This window comes from Emys orbicularis, chromosome 11, assembly GCF_028017835.1.
Source record: "Emys orbicularis isolate rEmyOrb1 chromosome 11, rEmyOrb1.hap1, whole genome shotgun sequence".
NCBI classification, from domain to species: domain Eukaryota; kingdom Metazoa; phylum Chordata; order Testudines; family Emydidae; genus Emys; species Emys orbicularis.
In genome coordinates this window covers 66755656-66772958 of record NC_088693.1, presented here as the reverse complement: position 1 = coordinate 66772958, position 17303 = coordinate 66755656, and the positions used below count along the sequence as shown (strand labels likewise).

General features: G+C 41.2%; 1 protein-coding gene across 1 annotated transcript in view; it reads right to left on the bottom strand.

Annotated features, from left to right (window-relative positions):
• SPAG16 (sperm associated antigen 16) overlaps positions 1–17303 on the bottom strand; it is a 771051-nt gene that overhangs the window by 720010 nt on the left and 33738 nt on the right. Inside the window, exons 6-8 of the mRNA XM_065413738.1 lie at positions 15374–15481; positions 10172–10289; positions 8365–8434 (exon numbers count right to left, since the gene is read on the bottom strand). Coding sequence (XP_065269810.1) covers positions 8365–8434; positions 10172–10289; positions 15374–15481 — 296 coding nt within the window. The remainder of the gene's footprint in view (positions 1–8364; positions 8435–10171; positions 10290–15373; positions 15482–17303) is intronic.

The following is a 17303-nucleotide window of genomic DNA, read 5'->3' as shown; positions in this document are numbered from 1 at the left end:
CCACTGTATCTGGTCTTCGAAAGGGTGTTGAGAGAACGAGAGCGAAAGCAGACTTCACCCTATTATTCCTCCCACCAGACACAATAGCAGCCCTGTGCTCAGGAGCGTGCAGGACGTGTTCCATCTGTGTGCCCCCATACAACGGGAAGGGGTCTTGCTCCCTCTATCCTACTTTCACCCTGAAATTGGCTAAGCACACATGGGGTTGGGGCAGGCTGCGCCATTCAAAGGGACGTGCACTCCTCCTGCTCACAAGGGACCTGAAAGAGAGATGATATCTTCTCCCACCCAGAGTTTCCCGGGGATGACGAAGCTCAGCACTGCCAACAACATGCAACAGCCCCATATTGGCACAATCTGGTCTCTAGTTTATGAGACCCATTTTAAATCCAAGAACCCCAGAGTTTAAATATATAATTGACTTGATATGTCAGAGAATGACAATTTTGAAATGTATACGTTTATTTTAGGAGTTTGGATGCAGATGGTAGAAAATAACTATCACTCCCTCAAAATGTGTAAAAAAATGTCTTACATGCTATATTCTATCAACTCTGGCATGCCCATAAATGGAGAGAATGACATTTACACATCAAGTGTGAAAAAGGCAAAGGGCAAGCACCTCTTCCCTCACATTTAGAAAGTTCAGTTGAAGCACACCATCGCTAAGGTTAGTCACACACAATTTTACATTTAAGTTCTCTTCATGTTGTTCAGTTACTACAAGAAAATAACGTGCAAGGCTGAGATGCTAGGTCATGCAGCCAAACAAAGACAATTGTACAAAATAATAAAAGACAAACCCATATAGTTCTTGAGATTTAAAATTCACAAAAATGGCTCTAAGTACCTTTGGTATCAACTAAAAACAGTCACATAAGAGACTGAACAGCAGATGTTTCTCACCCCAAAGTCAGAGAATAATAGACCAAAGATTAAATCAACTCAGCCCAACCCTTTTAAGCATTTGAGTGACTAAATTTTATCTTGCACAAGTACCAATCCTTATAATGGCCAGGCATCTGCAGAAACCAGGCTAAAAACATGGGCTTTGTAGCATGATCTGAAGATCACACAGATTTGTAGAGCAATGACCATTTGTATGACCCTTAAGTAAAATAGAAGAGGACAGAAAAGGAAGGCCCAAACAAAGAAGTGTTACTTACCAGTAATTGGCGTATAGGATGATTGCCTGTATAGAGCCAACCTTGGGGAAATATGCAGACACCTGGGGCTAGATCCAGTGTCCATTGAAATCAGTGGAAAGACTTCTATTTGCTTCAATGGGCATTAGATTAGGCCCCAAAAGTGCCAAGTCAGAACACTCTAGAAGAGCACTGATTGTTGGGACCACACATGAATGCAGACACACTTGCAAGAGATTAAGGGTACGTCTATACTTACCTCCGGGTCCGGCGGTAAGCAATCGATCTTCTGGGATCGATTTATCGTGTCTTGTCTAGACGCGATAAATCGATCCCGGATCGATCCTGGAAGTGCTCGCCGTCAACGCCGGTACTCCTGCTCTGCGAGAGGAGCACGCGCAGTCGACGGGGGAGCCTGCTGGCCGCGTCTGGACCCGCGGTAAGTTCGAACTAAGGTACTTCAACTTCAGCTACGTTATTCACATAGCTGAAGTTGCGTATCTTAGTTCGAAGTGGGGGGTTAGTGTGGACCAGCCCTAAATAGCAGTAACAACCATGACAGGAGGTAGGTCTGCAAGGAACTAGTTCCTTACAGCAGGAACCGTCCTTTTAAAGTATTTGGAAAGCACTTAAAACATAGTGGGTGTTACCTCCAATAAATAAATAGATAAATAGTAAGTCCCAGATAGCTTTCCTGAATTGGGCATCAGATCTGGCTGCCAAATTCAGAAAATTGTTCTGGAATCTACTATGAGTGTTACATACCTCCTCCGTTTCCTTCAAATATGCAATATAGTCTGACCACCAATGAAGAGCCCATTGCACCAAGCTACCTATCATCCAGGATGTCATAGAGAAGCTAGTAAAGCCATTTTCTAGTTCATCTAGCCAAAGCCAATCTGGTCATGTCAGAATATGGAATGGAAACAGCATTAGTGACACTGATGGACAATTTCCTTCTATCAATAGCTGGAGGGCCGAGAACCATTCTCTTTCTCCTGAGCCTCTCGGCAACATACCACACAGCTGATCATGAGATACTGCTGTCCTGGCTAAGAGATGCAGCAGCAGTCCAGGGAAATGTACAAAAGAGGTTTGAGATCTAACTGTATGGACACACTCAGAGGACAATTCAGTTTATAGGGGCATGAAGCTGTCAGCCCTGGAATAACTACAGCTAGTACAAAGTACAGCAATGGACATCCTCAGCTACACGGGCTACTGTGAGCACATCACACATGTCCTCCTCTCAGTACACTGGCTCCCTATAAGCTATCATCAAATTCAGAAAAAAATGCCACCAAAATTTCTCCAGTTTACATCTGTGCATAGGTCCACCTCTCAAGGTTTCAATTACATCATGGCCAGAAAAAGCTTTTGTTGACATGCTGTAGAACATGCTACCATCTTTCAGTATGCAGTACAAACTGTCCGAATAAAAGCACATTGCCCACTGAGACATTTTTGAGACCAACATAGAGCAATAAAAAGAATGTGAGCCAATGGCGCTAGAAGGGAATGAAATGAAATATCATTTGCAATGTGAAGTAGTGGGTATGAGGTAAATCAAAGCTTGTGTGAATGCGTGGATGACTGATGAGTTTAATAATTTGTACTGGATATGTAAAGTGATTTTATTTATTTATAAGTGCTCCCCTGCTTGTCACTTTTTGGTATTATCAAATGCTCAAGATTTTTGGGCAATGAACAACTGCTGTGTGAATAGCAGGACAGTGGTTCTTCGAATCACCTAACAAATGAAAGCTTTGTATATTATGAAAGAGAGACAGAGGGAGCACTCATACTATAAAACACTAGCACAGAGGAGGAACCCATTCTCCAGGCCTTCAGGTAACAGCACCCATCCCCTAAACTGGCATATAACAAGAAGCCTATACTTCATTTCCTGGCCTGAAATGTGACAAAGATGAACGAGGACCCCTCCACTGGTACAGAGATTTACACATTTATTTGTAACTTAAGATTTAAAGTGGACTCACTGAGGAGTAAGGTACTACTGCATGTGAGTAAATATGAGAATCTAGCCCTAAGAAAATATTTCAAACAATGAAAAGTAAATAAAGGTTACTTATTTGTAACCAGAGTTCTTCAAAATGGTTCTTCATATTCACACTTATGGGTACTGTGCTGTCTTGTGATGCCTTATGGTAAAACCTTCTCCCATCAGTATCCATTAGAGCACCTCTCGCCACCAGCCCCTTCCCGTTCAGGATTTCTAAACATCCTGAGAGCGAGGTTATATACGGAGTGGAGTTCCTTCAACCGCCTCAGTTCCTTCCACTGCAATGTCAGGGAACAAAAAGCAATTAGACTCTGACAAAGACAGGAAGGTGAGCGGGGAGTAGGACTATGCCGAGCCATCTTGAAGAACTCGAGTTACAAGTAAGTAACCTTCTTTTCCTGTTCAAGTGGCTCTACATATTCCCACTTATAAACAGTGCTGAAAATAACTTGGAGGCAGGGACAGAGTCCTAACTCAATAGAGACTGAGGCACCACTCTACCAAAGGCAGCATCTGCCCTAGAGGCCAAGTCCAAAGCACAATGCTTACTGAAAATGTGAACAGAATTCCAGGTAACAGCTCTGCAAATCTCCACAGCAGGGACTTGTTTAAGGGAAGCAAGAGAGGTTGCCACAGCGCTAGTGAAATATGGACATATTGTCCCTGGGAGAGGAGTCTCTGCCAAAGAATAAAACATTCAATAATACATTATTTAATGCACCTAGAAATGGTCTGGGACGAAACTATATTCCATGCAATTTTTAGCATAAAAACAAAATCAATCTGGATGATTTACAAAACCTTTTTTGTTCTGTGTAATAAGCAACAAGGATTCTTCTTTCATCCAAAGTAAGTAAAGCTGAATCAACCTTATTAGAATGTGGTTTTGAAAAACAAAACCCACCAAATCAATGGACTGATTGACATGAAAATCAGAAACCCACCTTTGGCAAAAATCTGGGGTCAAGCTAAAGAACCACTTACGTTTATGAAAAATGATGAATGGTGGATCAGTCACAAGAGCATTTAGCACACTTACCTTTCTGGCAGATGGCATATCAATAAAAGCCATTTGAATAGATAAACAACGCAAGGAACACTCAGCAAAAGATTCAAAGGGTGGTTTCATCAGCATGGCTAGAACCAAATTGAGATCCCAAGAGGGACAGGATCTCTCAAATGACTATACATATTAAATAAGCCCTTCATAAACCTCTTAATTGTATTAAGCACAGTGATCTACCAGCAATTAAGGTATGATGGGCAGAAATGGTTCCCAAATGAACCCTTAATGATGAATTAGATAACATCACTTCATATTTTAAAAAGATCAGATTTTCTCTAGAATATAGGGTGTGGATGCTGAAGCAAGAAAGATGCCCTTCCCAGTCATCCAAGTCATAAATCTGGTCCATTTTGATTTGTAATGTTGTCTGGTAGACTGATTCAGATTAGATACAGTCAATCACCCAAGCCATCAGATGGAGGACTTGCAGGTTGGAATGAAGAAACCTCCCTTCTTGTTCAGACAACAGACCTGGTGACAGAGGAAGACACACGAAGACTCTGCCAGACAGTTGGAAAAGACAGTATACCATTGCTGGTGTGGCCAGGCTGGGGCAATGATAATCATCCTCGCCATGTCCTGATGTATCTTCCTTGCCACTTTCTGAATCAATAGAAAGGGGATAAAAATCATACTGCAGGCTCCTTCCCCACTGCAGTAGAAAAGCATCTGACAAAGACTGGATGTCCCTGCTGCCTCTGAAGCAGAAGAGGCAACACTTCTTGTTGCACATTATTGCAAACAGGTCCATGTCTGGTCGACTCCTTCTGGCAAATATGTAGTAAACCAATTAATCCTTCAAGGATCACTCATGTTTCTGAGACATGTCTCTGCTGAGACTGTCTACAGTCACACTGCTCTCTCCCAGCAAATGTAGGGTCACTGGAAACACATAGTGGAGGATGCACCAATCCCATAACCTTATTGCTTCTGCACAAAGAGGAGGAAAGTGAACACACACACACACACGCCCCGCTTGGTGACATAGTACATTGAAGCAGTATTGTCCATTACTACTTATTCCATCCTTCCATGCATGTGAGAAAAGAATGATCTGAGGGCTACAAAGATGGCTCTCAACTCCAACACACTGATGTGCAGAATCTTTTCCTGATGAGACCAATGTCCTCGAAGCGCCCGATGATTCAGATGTGCCCCCCACAACCACTGTTTGGTGCATCTGAAGTTAACCTCACCAATGCTGCCAGAGCATCAAACTGGACACTTCTGAAGACATTTGTTCTCTTAAATTACCACTCCAGTGAAAGTAAGATGTATGGTGACCCACAAGTGCAAATTGTTCCGGACTTGGACAGTAAACCTGAGACATCCTGTGCTGCATAGGCCTCATTGGGCAAAAGGAGTTACATAGGTAGTGGCCACCATGAGACCAAGGAAAAAAAGATTACTCTTCAAGTCGGACACGCCCCAGCATTGAGAATAAGTTGCTTCAACCTCAGAAACCTGTCCTCTAGCAGAAAGGCTCTTTCTTCCACCGAGTCCAGTGTGGCACCTACGAACACAATTCTGCGAGTTAAGCATTGCTTTGATTTGATTGTTGAGAAGCCCCAGGTCCAAGAATAGATGGATTGTAACTGCAATATGGCTTAACGGGTCTTCAGGCGCAGCAACCTTCATTAGCCAATCATCCAAATAAGGGTAAACAAAAATACCTTGCCCTCTCAGATGCCACTACCACAGAGAGGCATTTTGTGGAAACTCTGGGCACCTCGTATTGGAAATGGCATCCTGCCACCACTAAATGAACGTATGTGATGAAAGCAACTGTCATTCTGGGGTACAATCCTGACCAGTAAGAGGTTGTCACCGCCTGCCCTGTAACCCTGGATGCCTCACAATCCTTTGCTGTTGTAGGTCCTAACCTGGGCCACTCACAAACAGACTACCAGCATGCAAGTCACACCCTGAGTGTCTGTGAAGAGCTGCAGCCCTAATCCAGCAGCTCTGACCCAAACAGCCTGTCAGCAAAGCACCAGTCACACTCTGGCTTCCACCAACCTTAGTTATGACTCCAACACACTCCCAGTCCCAGATTTTCCCAAAATGTTTGTTCTGCACTGTACAGACCTCTAGTGGACAGTACAGATATTAAGATCCGTTGCCCCTGTAAGGAGTCAATAGTCAACAGTTTGCAACTTTAACTGGAGTTACCAAACAGTTCCATTTAAACACAACACTGGATTGGTTTAGATTAAAAAGGTAAAACAAGTTTATTAACAAAAAGAAGATATATTTGAATTCATTTAAAATCCTAAATTAGAAATGGTTACAAGCAAATGCAAGTGAAAACATGCATCTAAAAGTCTAAAACTTAATCTAGCAAATTCTGGTTCGAGGCTTTGTTCAAGATGGCCTTTCTCACCCATAGTCTTCCAGAAAGATAGTGACTGACCTTGGTCAGGATCTCTCCAAGAGGTCTAAAGGCATTGGTGTGTTTGTCTTCTTAGGTGAAAGAGACAACATGGGGTTCTTTGCCCCTTTCTTTAATAGTCCAGTGACCTTTGAAGTGGATTCTTCTGAGGGTTACCCTTCACAATAAAGCTCATTCAAGCAGTGAAGAAGGTGACATGGAGTCTGATGGTGAAGGAAGCTCCAGACTTTTTTCTCCTCCACCTGTGTGTTTGCTGAAATCCAAATTGTTCTGTTCCTGCTATCTCTTCTCCCACTGTCTTTAGTACCCTGTTTACTACTTGTATGTAAATTGAGGAAAGTACACATCCCTTTGTTTATAATAGACCTGTTTAACAACTTTTACCTAGGGAAGGCTGTGTGGTTTTGAATATGTGCTAGTATCATACAGGGAAATTCACAACTTCCCAATATTATATGTGTACATACATTTCATCACAATATTATTGACCAGTAAGTTATTATTTTCAAATGATACCTCACAGCATATTTTTTACAAAGATTATTACAATGGTGTGTCGGGTATGGATACGGGGGTGTTTAGTGTCACAGCGACAAACTGAAATGTGAAAATATGCATCCTTTAAATCAAGAGTCGCAAACCAAACCATGACCAAAAGGGAAGGGATTTATGGCAGTGAAGAAGATGAGTGCTGTAATATCTGCATTAAGAGTTAAATAAGTCGTCTCAATAGTTTAGGGAAATAGTTGCTGTCCCCTTCACTCAAATAAAGGAATTAGAAAAACCAAAAAGTTGAAGTTCTTTCCAGACCTTGTTTCCCCTGAAGTAATTTAAAAAAGCACAGCAAGGGATATAAAGCACATAAAAGGACCTTTTTCACAGAGGATGCTACAAAAAATTCACTGAATAGTTACACTAATTTCTTCCTTTTTTCAAAGTGTCAGGGTAAGTACTTCTTTTAGATACAGATATAGGTGTTATTCCTGAAGGTATTATATACCCTCTGTTATTAAAGACCTCCGCAGAAGATCAATATGCTAAAATTAGTTGTTGAGCTCTACAATACCAGAATTTTTAAAAGCTCTCAAAACATCAAATTCTACCAACCTTACACTGAGTTAGAGGAGACTGCTTTCCTGGTTATGTTCTACATAGTGAACCAGATGGCAGAATCAGATCCAAATTAGGTTTCTAGGTCATGATCCCGCCACACTTACTCAGGCAAAGTTGTCCTTACTGACATGTGTAATTTCATTGTCCTCAATAGAACCAAAACGTGAGAATAAGTATTCAAGTGATAAAACTACAAAACTGAATCCTTAGTTTGTAGCTGTCACTAAAACATTTGAAATGCAAGTACAGTAGAACCACTATTTTATGAACTAATCAGGGATTGAGGAGTTCATAAAACTAAACTGAGCTTCTTAAAATTACAGTTGGTATCATGCATAAGTTGCAGTATGATGCATTGCATCACTTTCTTCTGGTCCTTCAAACCACTGCAAGGCAATTTTCAATGCCTTGAAAGCATTGGCATGTGAAGGGATGTTGACTTGTTCTTCAATTACATCCCTTTCATTATGTGATTATCTTTTTCCCCACCAGACAAATGGTTTGTATAACTCGTTGTTCACAAGACTTGTGTTTGTAAAATTGAGATTCCACTGTATTTCAAACTGTGTATTATATATAGATGCCTTCCTCATAGTGTATGTGAATGTTTAACAGAATGTTTTACCTCTAGTCACAGGGATCTCACTGGCACGCCCAGATTCTAAATTTTGTAACGTAGCTTGTAAACCTGTAACCTAAAGAGTAAAAATAAAGAACAGTTATGAGGACATTGCTTTTGTACCCTATAACTACGAGTACAGAAGACAGAACACACATGCATAAATAAGCAGTAAATACCATGTACAATTACTGATTTATCTAACTCGCTATCTCTGTTTAACTATATAAAGATTTTAAATTACTCAACTCATTCCATTCCTTTTTCAAGAAATAGCTCAAATATAACTCATTTTGAAAATATTTAATCCTACAATGATATAAAATAATCTATCCAGAATTTCTGGTGGGAATTTTGCATATTTATTAAAACAATGCAAATAAAGACAATGTTATGGGCCATATTGTGACATCAACTTTTAATCATAATTTTTCATTGAATTAAAAATTAACCTGATGACACAATATGGCTCAAAGCATTGTCACAATAAAACTGATCACACAATATGGTACTGTACATTAAGGAATGCTGGTCATCCTAGTAGGTGGTAAACTGACCTGTCCTGTATAAGATCTTTCATTTTCATTGCATCAGAGGATGATTTTGCAAGATAAATCTTTTATTACGCATTTAAATGATTGATCCCTTCTTCTGGGTGTCAATGTATTGGTCGTAACCCTTCTTTTCCTCTAGGATATTTTCCTTCATGTAGACCTTTGTTCTCAACTCATCCCTGTGCTAAAGGGGCAAGATATCATCTATACCAATCTACAGATCAGATGAAACTAAAAGGGCCACGGACAGGCAAAACACAACCTCTCTCTCTCCATTTGGAGGACAAAGGTGTCTGTGTCTGGTACCTACCACTTCAGGAAGCAGGAGTTTTAAGATCATTCCCAAGTAGAAAAAATGCACTGTGTAATTCTCTAGGGTCTGAGCTAAATTATTTGGAGGTTAACAATGATCTTAGAAGGCTTAGATCATAGAAGCTTACTGATACTGCATCTCTACAGGTATGTTTTGAAGTTCCTGAAACTATTGGAGATAAATTGACATACCTTTCTTTAAACCTTTTTGACTGACAATATTTGATTAAAACTATTGTGGCAGCTAATAACCTTTAAGGATGGTTTCCTGTGCAGGATGCATAAGGATTAATAGAGCCCTGGGTGGATACAAAACTTGTATCCACATCCGATCCACAATCCACAAACATGGTCCACAGATGTCCGCAGATATAAAGCAGATATCCACAGATTTGCAGGGCTCTAAGGATTAATATATTATTAAAATTATAGTACTTTGATACAGTTTCAGTGCAAGTCATCTGACTAGGTCATAGTTCCCCTGATGTTTCATTCACAAATATGAAAGCTGAAAGAATGATTAAAAAGAAGATTCCAGTACGCCCATTCCTGTTGTTAATTTGTTTAACACAGTCCTTCACCCAAGTAAAGTCCCTGTTCAACTTAAGGTTGGCCTAGTAGAGAGGACAAATTCCAGTCTGTATTAGTGATTTTGTCTCACTGATACGGAGTTGATTGTAAATACTTCCAGTTTAAACCATTAATAAAACTTTGTCTCTTCAGCTACATAACATCAGCAGGGCACTTGAAGACAGATATGACTTTAATATTCTGTCCGGCGTACGTTAAACTAAAGCATCAAGATTCCTATAGCAACTTCAAAAGAACAAAATATTTGTAAATAGGCCACATGAAACTCAGAAATAATCTAGCCTATTCTTATTTAAACAAAAATTATGAATCAGCTGCCAGTATGTTTCTGCCAGTGTAGCTGACCATGTTTTTACCTGACCAACTGCTCTGTCTCTCTCCAGGCTGGTTAGCATTTTCTGTCTCAATATAGTCTGGTATTTTTCAGTCAACTGCTTCAGCATTGGCTCATATGATGCATAATGTGCCTTCAGCCTATGAACAATAAAAGCCAAATGTATTTTAAAGGATGACTGAGTTAAATCAGCAATTTCCATCTAAATAACTTTTTCCCCATGTACTATAGAGAAGAATAAAATGTAGAAAGGTCAAAACACAGGACACAGCTAATGCTATTTAGCATGCAACCACCCCACTGGAGTGTCAAGGAAAAATATTTATGTATCAGTTATTCAGTAATAGGAGCTGTATATCCTGCCACCAAAACCTTTTGAAGTAATCTATCCAGTTTTGTTTTCTGTTTTCAGCAACTCCCCTAATCTTCAAAATACATTAAATGCATTACATACATTAACCTTTATTAATCATTGCTTCCTTCTTAATCTTTGCTTCCTTCTTGTAGATGGATGTTATTTCATTAGGAGAAAGAAAAATGCAGATAGGATTTGACAACCAAGTAGGCTACTAATTTAGAGAAATCAGCTACAATATGAAATTTTGTAGCATTAATTACAGTAGAAACTATATTTGGATCCTTTCATCAAATTAACAAGAAGCTAAGTCACCCATACCAACTCATGAATCAAAGTATGAGAATGCTATATTTTTCAGGAGAAATTGTTCAGCTCAATACACAACAATTAACAACTTCAAGAATATTGTGTTTTGCCAGAATGCTGGCAAAAAGAGACAAAACTGGGATTTTTCTTGCAGTAAGATAGACTGTAAAGTTAAAATGTATATAATGTGAGTCAGCCAAAATCATGAAGGATGTTGAGAGGTACTTAATTAACATCTGCAATTCCCAGGATTTGGCCCAAAGCTTGTTTTAAAATTGATCCACTCAAGGAAGAGATTCTAAAGAATTATCACTGTTGATTGGTGATACATCTACAACGCAAAAAAACAAAACAAAACACCAGATCCCTGCAGCAGCGGATCTCAGAGCCCTAGTCAACTGACTCCGGCTCCTGGGACTCGCACTACAAGCCTAAAAATAGCAGTGTAGACATTTCCACTTGGACTGGCCCCTGGACTCTGAAACCCATCTGGGGTGGAGGGGTGAGTCTCAGAGTCCAGGTTCCAGCCCAAGGGGAAACATTTACACTGCTATTTTTAGTCCCATAACGTGAGCCCAACAAGCCTGAGTCAGTGGACCTGGTCTCTGAGACTTGCTGGCACATTTTTTGCCTTTTTTGGTTTTGCAATGTAGATGTATTGGTCAGTAACCTAACTTGGACAGCAAGGAATGGCAGGTAATACTAGCCGAGGGGGAGGAGCACAATTTCCAGGAGCAGCAGCTATTCTGTAATGATGAAATTATGGAAATTAATATTAAAGAACTCATAGGGAATATTCATGTAACAGTTTGGGTTTATTTGCACCTAAAGCAATTAAAATCCCAGGTAGAAAGCTCAAGTTTCAGAAGACTATTAACAAGAAAAACTAATTAATGAAAAGACCACCTCAAAAGGCCTGACTCCCACAGGTACAACAACTTGTTACTGACGGATCTAGAAGATAAGACAACCTTGGTGGAAAAATTGATCTAAAAACCAGATATCACTTTGTAACAATGGGAAAATATCCAGAGGAAAGCCAATAGCTCATCTATTTGTTTAACCATTAAGGAAAATTACTACAAAATACTTTACCAAGAGTACTTCACTCCATTTAAAATAAGGAAAATATACAAAAAAGGAAATCATAAATCCTGCAGAAGACAATGTGGAGGAATTAGGGACCTCTCTCTATATATGGTGGGAATGACCTATGACTGTTTGCACTTAGGGTGGTGCGTAGGGTTCACATAGCTACATGCTGCCGTGAAAGGCAGGCTGCATCCATACTCACTGCAGTGTGTAGCTACATGCGGCAGTGAAAGGCTCCAGTAGTGGGGCACTACCAGAACCTTTCCCTGCTGCCGGAGTCTTTCGCTACAGCAGAGAAAGGCTCCAGCAAGTGGGAGGCAACAGGACACGACATTGCTAAAAATAGCAGTGTAAACATGGCAGGCACTCTTTGGGCAAGTAGAGAGCCATGTAGGGTATATACCCTAGGGGTCAGGTGGGTAGGGCACTCTATCACCTAAGCAGTGACTCACCATCTACATTGCTATTTATACCCATGCTAGCCGGGCATGCAGCATCTGTATGCTACAGGCCACCATAAGTGCAAACAACCTTAAAATGATAGTGTCTGGGAGGAAAATGTTACATAGAATTTTCAAGGTAACTAAAATTTAGACCACCCAGGGAACCTATTCTATTAGGTTACAGCCCAAAGGAGGTTATTGCTTCTGAAACCTATTAAAGCGCAATTATCACTAGCAGCCAGATGCTCATTTTTGGAAAATAACGGATCCCCAGCATTAGAGGCATGGAGGAGTAAAGTATTAGAAATCCTTTGAATGGATAAAGTGACAGACAGCCTTACATCAACATCAAGTAGATTTTATAATACATAGTTACCATTCTTTTAGACTTTGAACAGAATTAATATACAGAAAATGATAAGAGACTGACCAAACACTAATGGGTCTTTTAAAGGTAATAAATACGGGTAATGAATGAAATTAAATGCTTCTATGGAAAGTTCATATATGGTAATAATGATCAAATAAATTTAAAAAAGAATTCTAGGGACAGGACTTCACCCCATGAACTCTATACACACAGTGGTAAGGTATCACAGATCACTCCAAAACACTTCACACAGAACTCGATGGGACAAACTTTGTCAGCTGTAGTACAGCACCTGCAAGAAGGTATGCAATGTGATGCTCACACACCTTTTCAACACAAATTCTTTGACAATACTGAAGCTCCACTAAAGTATTTGTTTCCGACTCATATCTTAAAGCTACTTTTAAAAACATCTTCCTGCTTTACCGGATGTATTGTTGTCTGTGGGTTAGAGCACAGGGCTATGAGCCACAAGACCAGTGTGAAATTTCCAAATCTGCCACTGACACATTGTTTGGCCTTGAATTACTCACTTAACCATTCTGTGCCTCAGCTTCTCCATACGAAAAGTGGGGATAATACTGTGACCAAAACGCTCCCCTGTATTCACTCCCTACAAACTACTGCAATGATACTTGTACAAAATATGCCTTGTGAGGTATCATTTGAAAACGAATAACTCACTGGTCAATAATATCATGGTGAAATGTATGTAGCAACATTATATGTAAAGTTATTAACATAATCTGAAATTATGACTGAAATGTGGTTACCAGACAAGTCTGGGGAGTGGATAAACCTGTTTCTTAAAGATAAAAAACAAGCTGGTGCCTCTAGTCATATATCAAAGTTGATGGGCAATCACTTGCCAAGTAACCATTTTTTGGCAAAGAAGGGGAGCAGTAACACATTGATCTACATTTTAACAAACAGCAGCATGGATCCTTTTTCACCATGAGACTCCTAGTCTCCATCCTCACAGCAGGAAGGAATTTTATCTAGGGGTAACCTGCAGGAAAATGCATTTCACGGGGGGACTAGACTATAAAGTGAGGGGCAAAAACACCCCAAAGCTTCTCTCCCTACCTATCTCTCTTTCTTTTTCACCTAAGATGACAAAGGAAGCAGCCATGTGACTTTGGGAGAGATCCTGACCTGCAATTTTGTCAGTCCTGTGGCTGAGAGCAGGTGCGGCGCCAGGGTTTTTGCCGCCCTAGGCAGCAGCGCTCCTCCTCTGAGCATTCAGGGGGCCTGGGGTGTTCAGCGGTGGGGGTCCTTCCACTCCGCATCTTCGGGGCACATCGGCGGCGGGTCCTGGAGTGAGTGAAGGACCCGCCGCCGAATTTCTGCTGAAGACCCAGAGCGGAAGGACCCCCCGCCGCCGAATTTCTGCTGAGGGCGGCAAAATGCCGGCCCCCAAATCCTGCCACCCTAGGCGACCGCCGAGGGTCACCTAGTGGAAGCGCCGGCCCTGGCTGAGAGTATGTAGTAAGAATTTTACCTTGAACCAAGTCTGGTTTGTTAAATTTAGTTAATAAGAAAGCATTTTCTCTATATTTCTCTTGTAACCAATTCTGACTTTAATGCCTTATAATTGTACTCACTTAAAAATCTCTCTTTGTAGTTAAATACATGTGTTTTATTCTTTAATCAAAACTAATCCAGTGTTGTGAATTATTTGGGTAACTCCAATTAAAGTAGCAAATTGTTGTATATTGTTCCCTACAGGGGCAATGGATCTAAAATATCTAAATTGTCCTGGAGAGAGCTGGACAGCACAGAACACATGTTCTGGGGGTGAAATTCAGGACTAGGAGTGTGTTGGGGTCACCCTGCAAGTAGTAGCCAATGCTGCTGGAAGCCAAAGGGTGGCTAGTGTGCTGCTGACAAGCTAAGAGTTGCTGAACCAAGTTGGAAGCTACAACAGCAAAGCACGGTGAGGTGCCCAAGTTTTCAGGGGTGACACAGCCCCTCACTGATCAGGATTGCACTCCAGACTATCATAAATATCACCTGCCTTTGGGAAACATTTTGAGGTGTTCACATGAAAGATGCTGTTTAAATGCAAAGTACTATTTGCTTTTATATATTTCCAATCCTTCTCCTTCATTCTACCTATCAATGTCATAATGTACATTCTACCTATCAATGTCATAATGTACTTCTTTTTGTTTCTTTTGGACATTTTTGCTGTACACAAAAAGAAGTACATTATGACCTTCTAAGATTAGCTCAAATCATAGTCAACAACTGTCAAGAACAAGAACTAATGACATTTAAAAAAAGAAGATTGATTTAGTTGTATCTAACTCAAGTTGAAACAAATAAGTGAGCTTCTTCAACCACCATGAAAAAAAGGAATTGACAGTCAAGGAACGTTACATGCTTTATGTACCAAAAATAGTTTATGTATGTATGTCTCCTTTCTGTGCATCCTAGGAAGTTTCCTCCAATTTCTGAAACACTGGAGACATTTGAATTTTAGAGGCCTAGGTTATCATTTCTCTGCTTTCAAGGCTGGGCAGAACTGCCAATTATCAGTACTGCTTTGGTCTAACAATTTAAAATTCAGCTATGATATAACATTGCCAAGTAACAACTCAAACTCACTTAGTTTTCTGTTAAGTGACAGTAAAAAAAGTTCAGTTTGCTTACCTTTTAATATCACTAATGAGCCTGTTTTTTTCCTGGACCACTCGCTTATGGTGCATTCGATGGAAATCACGTTCTTTCTGTATTTTTTGCAGAGCCTCCTTAGCTTTGCTGCATGAAAACACAATGTGAAACTTGTAATTCAATCTCTTGAAGACTGGAACTTGGGAGACGATGATTTAAGAAATGGATAATGGAATACAGAATCTTTTAACTCTATGTCTACATTGTCCCGTAGTTGAGACTACAGTTGTGTGAATAGCACTGTGTACCAAAGTCCTGTACTGTAACTCCTTGTAGCGGGGTGGTCACTCCGCTCCGGCCCTGAAGGGGTTAAAGCAGCCCTGGAGAGGGCTGCAGCCGGGGGAAAAGGTAGGCTGATGGGAAAGCAGCCACAGCTGTGGCCAGCTTAATCAGGGCCCACCTGACCCTTATAGGAAGGCGGTGGGCCAGAAGCTAGGACACTCACTCTCTCTCTAGCTTCTTGAGAGAGAAGGACCTGGCTGCCTGGGAGTTGAGAAGGGTACCTGTGGTGGAGCAGTGCTGGGGAAGGGCAGAGGGAGCTGGGGAGCTCCAGTCAGGAAAAACCCCAGGCTGCAGGCCTTGCAAAAAGGTCTAAAAAGGTACTGGGGTGGCAGGGGGGCAGCCCAGAGATAGGCAAAGGCAGCAGGTCCTAACCCCCTTGCCGATGATGAGTGGTTTATAGACTACAGTCCACCACAGGGAATGGGGGCTAGAAGATGACTGACAGTAGCCACTGAGGCAAGGTGGGGATAGAGGGTTGGGGGTTCCCCCAGGAGGGGAGACCCAGAGCAAGGGGGTACTGTGGTGGGCAGAACCCCTGGGCAGAGGGCACCGGGGTCTGGGAGGTACACGGGGCCAGTGGCAGGCGAGACACTGGTCTGCAGAGGGCGCTCTGGGCTGAAAAGAGCCAATTCCTGAGGCAACCAGCAGGAGGTGCCGCACCAGTCAGTCATCGCTCCGCCACACGCCCCCATGTGGATGCTGCAGATGCAATCTATGAGGTTCCTAGTTCACATTAGCGTAGTCCTGCTTCAAGAGGAATATGTTAAGTAGAAACCTTTTCGTTTCCCCTTGTGGATCCTGCTGGTGTGGTTACAGTGCAGCACTTTGGTACCCACTGCTACTCACATCCCCATAGTCCTAATCACGGGGCAGTGTAGACAAGCCCTAAATCACTGATTCAAATCCATCCCAGATTGGCAGTAACTGAAATGAGGAGAAAAAGTTGATGGTCTCAGTCTACTTTCTACTGAATTTTGTCTGCTCAAAAAGAACACCATCACAATGCTATTCAGATGAGAAACTGAAGACTCTCATGAAGTCCTTGTTCGTGAAAATGATCCTTCCAGGTGGACTGTGGTTCAGAGTGTGGAAAATCCCACTGCATCTGTAGCATTGCCAATTCTATCCCTTTTGGTGGGTACATATGTCAGAAATTTTAGTGTAAGGGCTGTCAGTCTTGCTCTCTTCACAAGCAGTTAACTAAACAGAATTAGAGGCGGGAAAAGCAGGGCCATTTATAGAACTAGGCTGGGATTGTCAAAGGAGCCTAAGGGAGTTAGTCACCCAGTTCCTACTGAATTGCAATGGAATTTGGCACCTAACTCCTGTAAACTCTGAAAAACCCAGCCCTAAACTTTGAATCATCTGTAATATAAAGAGGAACCTTTTAGAAACCACGCATTCTCACACCAACATCTTGCCTTACCTACACACTGTATGCAGCACGTATCATTGTATGAAGTGCTGCACATAATGAAAGAGCAAAAACAACAAAAACAAAAAGGTGTTTTTCTCTGCGGCAAAGGCAAGCAAACTTTTTTGGGCTTTTGGTGCAGTGGGAAGGAAGTCAAGCAAGGGTTCTATTTTTTAAATGATTATCAATTCTGAGGAAGGTTTTACACTTTGA